At 68.2% G+C, this 7,493-nt stretch overlaps 2 protein-coding genes across 2 annotated transcripts; one reads left to right on the top strand and one right to left on the bottom strand.

Annotated features, from left to right (window-relative positions):
* Window positions 1-327: 327 nt before the first annotated feature.
* MOGS (mannosyl-oligosaccharide glucosidase) lies at window positions 328-3,286 on the top strand. Its single transcript, XM_034772373.1, has 3 exons — window positions 328-559; window positions 971-1,161; window positions 1,308-3,286. Exons 1-3 carry the CDS (start codon window positions 347-349, stop codon window positions 3,043-3,045), a joined length of 2,142 nt encoding a protein of 713 aa, XP_034628264.1. The 5' UTR covers window positions 328-346; the 3' UTR covers window positions 3,046-3,286.
* Window positions 3,287-3,872: 586 nt separating this feature from the next.
* On the bottom strand, window positions 3,873-7,106 carry WBP1 (WW domain binding protein 1). The gene is made up of 4 exons (XM_034772374.1): window positions 7,074-7,106; window positions 6,468-6,570; window positions 6,022-6,183; window positions 3,873-5,559 (listed from the first exon to the last, which is right to left on the bottom strand). The coding sequence occupies exons 1-4, from the start codon at window positions 7,089-7,091 to the stop codon at window positions 4,874-4,876; spliced, it is 969 nt and encodes a 322-aa protein (XP_034628265.1). The 5' UTR covers window positions 7,092-7,106; the 3' UTR covers window positions 3,873-4,873.
* Between the last annotated feature and the right edge of the window lie 387 nt (window positions 7,107-7,493).

Below are 7,493 nucleotides of genomic sequence, written 5' to 3'. Positions count from 1 at the left end.
CGGGGGCGGCGGCGGGAGCGGGGCCGGGCCGGGCCTGGGCGCTGCTCGCGCTGCTCGCGCTGGGCGCCGCCGGCCTGGCCTACGGGCTCTACGGGCGCTGGCGGCTGGGCCGCCGCGTGGTCACCCCGCACCCGGCGCCGCGTGTCCTGTCCGCCGGCAGCAGCGGCCCCCGCGCCGCGCCCGAGCGCTTCTGGGGCTCCTACCGCCCGCACGTCTACTTCGGCATGCGGCCCCGCAGCGCGCGGCCGCCCGTGGCAGGTACCGGGGGGCGGGGCCCGGCGGGGGGGCGGGGCCCGGTCCGGTCCGGTCCGGTCTCACCCTCCCCCCTCTCTCCCCCCCAGGATGCATGTGGCTGCGGCAGGCGGCGGAGGCCCGGCTGCGCCACACGTGCGAGCAGAGCGACGGGCTGCCCGGCTACGGCTGGCTGCTGCACGACGGGCTGCGCTTCGGGGCGCAGGAGATCCGCGACCGGGGCCTCACGCTGCGCACCGAGTTCGTGAAGCGGCCGGGCGGCGAGCACGGCGGGGACTGGAGCTGGCGGGTCACGGCCAGGCCGGAGGTGGGGCCGCGGGAATGCAGGGCCCTGCCCGGGTCCGGGACAGCTGGGAAGGGAACCCAGGAGTCCTGGGCTCTCCCCTCCCCCCAAGTCTCTACTGTCACCCTCAGGCCACGTGTCCTCCCGGAGCTGGGAGTCCTGAGCCCACAGTGCTCGGTGCTGCCCCTTCCTGCGCCCAGCGGAGCCATGCCTGGGCCGGGCCGGGTGGGGACTCCCTGCTTTGAGCCCCACGTGTTTTCCGGATAGATTGGACCACCCGGCCCCTTATGTTTTGTGGCGGTTCCTCTCCCGCCCCAGTTTCTGTCCCCGGGGAGCGTTTCCTGCTGTGGGAGGGTCTGGGGCTGCCCCTGGGGTCTCCAGCACAGAGAGCTACAGGGGCGAGTGATAGCCACGGTCCCATCTTCCTCTTTGCAGAGTCCGGGCAACCAGACCTCCCTCGTCTCCCTGCTCTTCTACATGGCCACCAACGGGCAGGGGACGCTGCAGCCCCACGTGGAGAACACGCGCTTGGTGTCGGTGACTGGGACATCCGAGGAACTCGGCCATTTCAACATCACCTTCCACAAGCCCACCACAGACACTGGGGAAGCCCTCAGCTATGCCAGGTATGGCCGGGAGTCCTGCCTGTGCGGGAAGCTCCTGGCTTTCCCAGGAGGGGTGCTGTGGGGAGCGGGGCAGTAGCTCCGGCTGTGGGGTGTTCCTGGCTCCTAGCCCGGCCTCCCTTCCTGCCCTGACCCCTCCTCTCTTGCAGCTATAACCACCTGGATGCCAGGAGCCCGGGGCTGCACCGCCTGACAGACGTGGTGAAGAGCAGCCTGAGTAACCGCTTTGTTTACGCTGCGCCAGGCGGGCCCAAGCGCCGCTACTTCGCTGTGGACACGGACCGGGCGCTGCCGGGGGAGCTGGAGCAAGAGCCCCAAAGCCACCTGCTGCTGCACCAGGTGACGCTGCCGCTGCCCTGCCGCGTGGAGGTGACCTTTGAGTCCGGCAGCTTTGCCGAGCGCCCCGGCTCGCTGGTGGGGGCGGTGCTGAGCGAGGAGCTGGCTGGGCACGTGGCCGCCTTCGAGCGGCGCTTCGAGGAGACCTTCTCCCTGGCCCGCAAGGGCTTCACGCCCCAGCAGCAGCGCTTTGCCAAGGCTGCCCTCAGCAACATGATAGGTGGGATGGGCTACTTCCATGGGCACTCCATCGTGCAGTCTGCGCACAGCCCGCACCCCCTGCCCTACCCCGAGGGCCCTCTGTTCACGGCCGTGCCCTCCCGCTCCTTCTTCCCCCGCGGCTTCCTCTGGGACGAGGGCTTCCACCAGCTGCTGCTGGCGCGCTGGGACCCGGCCCTGAGCCGCGAGGTCATCGCCCACTGGCTGGACCTGATGAATGTGGAGGGCTGGATCCCGCGGGAGCAGATCCTGGACGACGAGGCGCGAGCCAAGGTGCCCCCCGAATTCATTCTGCAGCACAACGAGGCTGCCAACCCGCCCACCCTCTTCCTGGTGCTACAGCAGCTGCTGCGGGAGCCGGGCCAGGGCCCCGCCGAGCTGTCCTACCTGCGGCGGCTCTTCCCCCGCCTGCGCACGTGGTACGAGTGGTACAACACCACGCAGGCGGGGCCGCTGCCCTACACCTTCCGCTGGCGGGGCCGGGACCAGGACACCGACCTCTTCCTCAACCCCAAGACGCTGACCTCCGGGCTGGACGACTACCCTCGGGCCTCGCACCCCTCGCCCGTCGAGCGCCACCTGGACCTGCGCTGCTGGATGGCCCTGGCCGCGGGAGTCATGGCCGAGGTGGCCGAGCGGCTGGGCGAGCCAGCGGCCGAGTACCGGCACATGCAGCAGGCGCTGAGTGACAACGCCCTGCTGGAGCAGCACCACTGGGCCGAGCAGCTGGGCATGTTCGCCGACTACGGCAACCACAGCCAGGCCGTGGGGCTGGAGCGCGAGAAGGTGGCTGTGGGGCCGGGGCAGCCCCGCCACCAGCTCCCTGCCCCGCGCCTGGTGCGGGTGGTCCGCAAGCCCCCCAAGCTGCAGTTCGTGGGGGCCCTGGGCTACGTCAGCCTCTTCCCCTTCCTGCTGCAGCTGCTGCGGCCCGACTCGCCCCGCCTGGGCAGCATCCTGGGGGACATGCGCAGCGAGCAGAAGCTCTGGACCCCGTACGGCCTGCGCTCGCTCGCCCGCACCAGCCCCCTCTACATGAAACACAACACGGAGCACGACCCCCCCTACTGGAGGGGGCCCATCTGGATCAACATGAACTACCTGGCTGTGCAGGCGCTGCACCATTACGCCAGCCTGGAGGGGCCCTACCAGCAGCGGGCAGCTGCGCTCTACCAGGAGCTGCGGGCCAACCTCATTGCCAACCTGTACCGCCAGTATGTGGAGAGCGGCTACCTGTGGGAGCAGTACAGCGACAGCACGGGCCAGGGCCGGGGCTGCTACCCCTTCACGGGCTGGTCTGCCCTGGGGGTGCTCATCATGGCCGAGGAGTATTAGAGGCCAGGCTGGGAGAAGGGGGTTCCAGCTACCAGCGGGGGGGGCAAAGGGGCCCCCCCCGACTCTTCTTCTAACCCTGGTGCTTGGGAGCCTGCAGCCACCTCAGGGCCAGGGGTGGGGAGTGGGGGCGTTGCTGCATTACGAGGCTACCATGCGGTGTCCAGGCCTTTGGCCTGCTCGTCTTTCTCAGGTGTTTTAATATGAATGTTCTAGGCTGGGGGGGGCCCTTTTCCCTTTCCTTTCCCCCCCCCCCCCCAAGCTGGGGGGAGAGGGGTCTCTACTTTTTTTTAAAGAATAAAGCTGAGTAGCTCTGCCATCTTTGGGACTCAGCAGCGTGGGGGGTGGACACAGCCAGCCATGGGGCACGCAGGAGGGGGGCAGGTCCCACAGGGGTGCCTGCTGGGGCAATGAGCTCCGCAGGGGGCTAGAAAGGCCTAGTAGGTAAGGAGCCTGCTGTGTTTAGGGGTACAGCCTGGAGCTGAGGGGGGCTGCTGGCCACAGCCCTTTCTCCTGGAGCTTGCAAGGAGCAGGGACCAGAAAGGGGGGGGGTGCCTGGGCAGCAGGGAGCCCCCATCAAAATCCTGGGGCATGTCAGGGGCCTGTAGTGCTGCTCCACTGAGGAGCCCCCCAGGCCAAAGGAACTGCTCCCCCCTCCCCAGGCTGGGCCAAGGCCTGTTCTGCACCAAGCTAGGGCAGCAGTGAGGAGCAGGCCATCCTGCAGTCACCGTTTCTCACTGGTAGCTGGACTCTCTCCAGCTTGGAGCCCAAGCAGCAGGAGGGGGGTTTGCCTCTCCCCCACTCCCACCCCCCCACAGACACTCACAGGCTGTAATTCCACATCTCTTTAATAATGAGAACTACTGTCCCCCAGAGCACAGACCCGCAGGCTGGGAGCAGAGGCCGTGTCTCCCTCCAAGGCAGCAGAGCTGAGTGCAGCAGGCAGCCGCCCACACCCCACTCCAAGTGACGGGTTGCCATGGGGAAGGCTGCTGGCTGCCCCAGGCCAGCCACCCCACACTCCCCAGGAGAAGCACTTTGGGAGGGGGAAGGGGGCGCTGGGCAGGAATAATCTGATTCGTGCAATTCCACCAAAACCCAGTCCCAGTGGGAACTCTACGGGGGGAGGGGAAGTGCCCGGGCAGGGCAGCGCTACACATAGTACCCAACAAATGACAGCAGCACGCAGAGTGAGGGACACACATTGTCTACAGAGAGTCAGTTTGGGGGGACAGCCCCCCACGAGGGCACGCTCTCCCCAGGGGCTCCATGCCAAGAGTCCACACCCCAGGGAGGGGTCAGTCAGCCACGTGGTGCCGGTGCAAATTGTCCCCGAGCCGACACACAGGGCAGAAGCAGAGCTGGCGGCAGGGCCCTGGGACAGGAGGGGTTTGGTCGCTGGGCAGGTGGGACCCCCCCGCTGCAGCTAGGAGCTGCCTGCTGTCCTGCCCACCAGGGAGGGGAAAGCCCACGCAGGGCGCTGGTGAGCATGGAGCCCCCACGCTCCCAGCCACAATCACTCAGGAGAGGGAAGGGCCCAAAGGCAGCTACCCTGGCCCCAGCTCCCCCCCCACTGCCCAGCATGTGGGGCAGGAAGAGGCCAGGGGCCAGGACACTGCCTCTCGAGGTACAGGAAGAGCCTCTCAGCCCCACACAATTCTACACACCCCACACCACAGGGCAGGAGTCCCAGGCATGGGACAAGGACAGACAGCCTGCAGAGACCTCGGCCAGGAGCACAGAGGTGGGGGCTGCCAGGCAGGGAAAGGGAGCTGGGGTCACAGGGCAGGAAGTGGGGAGCTGCCGGCTGGGGCAGCCCCCAGCTCAGGGCTCAGACAGGCAGGACAGGCGAGCCAGGCTCCTCACTGCCCCCATCGCTCTGGAGCCCACAGAGGCTCTTGCACTCCGAGAGCTGGGGGGACTCGGGCCCCGCCTTGCTGAGCAGGTGCGTCTCTTCCTCACTGTCCTCCCCGCCCTCCTCCTCCTGGCAGCGCCCCACCTCAATGCCCGAATCGCCCGTCAGGCGCCGGTGCCGGAAGTGCTCACTGCTGTCCCCCTGGGCTGCACCCTCCTCCTCCCCCATGCACTCCTCCTCCTCCTCCTCCTCTATGTCTGAGCAGCGGTGGTAATCGGCCTCGAAGAAATCCACGTTGGAGGAGAAGAGGGTCTGCTTGGGTGGGGCCTCGCAGGGGGCTGGCTCCTCGGGCAGCTCCCAGCTGGCGCCGGTGCCCGTGCTGCTGCTGCCGCCTTCCTCGCTGGGCGTGCTGGCCTGGCTGCGCTCCGTCTCATCCGTGATCTGCACCGACAGCGACGTGCTGCTAGGGGAGGTGAGGCAGCTCGACTCGCACGAGCAGCTGGTGAAATTCTCCGAGCTGGGAGACAGGGTCAGGGGACTGGAGCCCAGGCGGCTATGCGGCCCACCCAACTGGGCTAGTATGGTGCTGTAGGGGGGAGGAGGGGTGCTGGGACGGTGAGCCACCTCCTCATAGGCGGGCAGCTTAAAGGAAGCCAGCATCCCTGGAGGGGAGAGAGAGAGAGTCACCTGGGAACCAAAGGGGGCCAGCCACAACCACAGCTCCTCCCCCCACCAGGCAACCCCACCTGCTTCCCGCCCTGGGAGCCCAGCTCACCTCCAGGCCTCTGGAGCTGCCCCTCCTGTCAGCCCCTCAGCTGTGTGCTCCTGGCATTGCCCCCTCTGCCCCAGACACAGTCTGCCCGCCACCCTGCCCTCACTGTGCTTCCCAGGCTGACCGCCCCATGGGGTCCAGAGCCACGCCACAGATGTTACACCTGAGCTGGTGAGGACGCAGCCTCAGACCAGGGCGCTCCCCCCCACATTGGAGGATCTAGTTCCATGCACGACTGTCTAGCAACAGCGGGGTAAGACCTAGGCTGGCTTTCCAGCTCAGGGGTCTGAGAGCCAGCCTGGGTGGGGGTGGCCAGCGCCATGCACACATGGCCAGGCTGCGCGACACTCACTGAGATCCATCATGGAGGTGGGGTAGTTGCAGGCACCGTGGTAGGCGATGAGGTTGATCTCACGCTGCCGCTGCTGCTGCTGCAGACGCAGTTTGGCGCGGCGGTGCCGGTAGGCGCAGCAGCAGCTGAAGAGGATGAGAATAGTCCAAAGGAGCCAGAACCCTACAGACAGGAGAACCCTTGAGAACAGCCCTTCTCCAGGAGCCCCCAGTACCCCCACCTGGAAGAGGCTGGGACTGGAGCAGCCAGGAACTCCCCCCAGTCAGTGCCCCTGCTGGACCAGGCCAGGGCTGGAGCAGACGGGAACTCCCCCACAGCCAGCACCGAGCCCTGCTCCCTGCCAGGAGAGGCTGACAGCTCCTCCCATCGCAGTAAGGATCCCGGAGACGCAGGTGCTGGCCCCAACCCCTGGCCGCCTAGTGCCGCGCCATCCCCTCGCCACTCACACCAGAGCTCGTAGTAGTAGGTGCAGCATCCAGTCTCTCCGCAGCAGTGGCCCGTCTCACACACGTAGGGCTGGTTCTTCACCCCTGGGCAGTATTCCCGAGCCTGCAGGGAGAGGACCTGGCATTACACTCCACAGCCACCCCACCAGTCCCCTCCCCCGGCACCGCAGATGGGGCACAGCCCTGCAGGAGAGCCTGGGAGCCCCTACGTTGCGGGCTGGTTGGCAGCAGCCTCAGACAGACCCTGCCGCGCTCCCATGCCCGAGGGCCTCCGAGCTGTACGATGCCCCGCGGCAGCGCTCCAGGACAGGGGCCGGGCGTCCACACAGTCTCCGGTGGAGGCGCCTCATGCAACTACGGGCAGGGCCAGGCCAAGTCCCCTGAAGCGCACAGAGGGCTCAGGCTGAGGCAGGTGAACCCCCCCACCGGTCCCTCCCCCCAACACACACACGCCTCTGTGGAGCCAGGGCTGCAGGTTGGCACGAGCCGCTCCAGTGCCAGCTGCCAGTGCGGGTGCAGTTTCCCCCCCCGGCTAAAGGGATCCCCCCCACCCCTCTCTACACAAGCCTGGAGCCGGGCCCCTCTCTGCCCCGCCAAGGCCCCTACCGAGCCTCTCTCCAGCATCCCCGCGGGGCTGCCCGGGTCTCGAAGCTGGGGTCACGGCGGGCTCCCCCCCCCGTACGGAGCCTGCTCCAGGCCTGGCCCCGTCTACACACACTGCTCCGGGTTGATGGCAGGTGCGATGTTACACTGCGGCTGGCCTGGCCCGGCCTGGGGGACGCTCTGCGGGGTTTCCCTCGGGGTTGCCGGGGCAGACACCGGAGCGCCCTGGGCTGGTTTCCAACCCCAGCGCGGCCCGGGGCGCGGGCAACACGGGACCGGTCCCGGCCGCACGGGGCAAACCCTGCCCGGGCACCGTCCACGGCTCCCCCAGGCCCGCGCTGCGGGACACGAACGCTCAGCCCCCGGCAGCGCCCCCGCGCCGGGCTCGGCCCGCGGCCACACACGGCACGGAGGGGGGGGGGG

The sequence above is a fragment of the Trachemys scripta genome, chromosome 5 (genome assembly GCF_013100865.1).
Source record: "Trachemys scripta elegans isolate TJP31775 chromosome 5, CAS_Tse_1.0, whole genome shotgun sequence".
Lineage (NCBI taxonomy): Eukaryota > Metazoa > Chordata > Testudines > Emydidae > Trachemys > Trachemys scripta.
Note: the sequence above shows the minus strand (reverse complement) of the source record. Positions and strands in the feature narration are given on the sequence as shown.

What these genes read in the sequence shown, in the direction of transcription:
- MOGS (XM_034772373.1), top strand. Translation starts at nt 347, where the DNA reads ATGTGGCTGCGGCAGGCGGCGGAGGCCCGGCTGCGCCACACGTGCGAG. An exon ending in GGGTCACGGCCAGGCCGGAG is followed by an intron (nt 560 to 970) that starts GTGGGGCCGCGG and finishes TCCTCTTTGCAG; the next exon opens with AGTCCGGGCAACCAGACCTC. An exon ending in GAAGCCCTCAGCTATGCCAG is followed by an intron (nt 1,162 to 1,307) that starts GTATGGCCGGGA and finishes CCTCTCTTGCAG; the next exon opens with CTATAACCACCTGGATGCCA.
- WBP1 (XM_034772374.1), bottom strand. An exon ending in CTACTACTACGAGCTCTGGT is followed by an intron (nt 6,184 to 6,467) that starts GTGAGTGGCGAG and finishes TCCTGTCTGTAG; the next exon opens with GGTTCTGGCTCCTTTGGACT. An exon ending in CACCTCCATGATGGATCTCA is followed by an intron (nt 5,560 to 6,021) that starts GTGAGTGTCGCG and finishes TCTCCCCTCCAG; the next exon opens with GGATGCTGGCTTCCTTTAAG.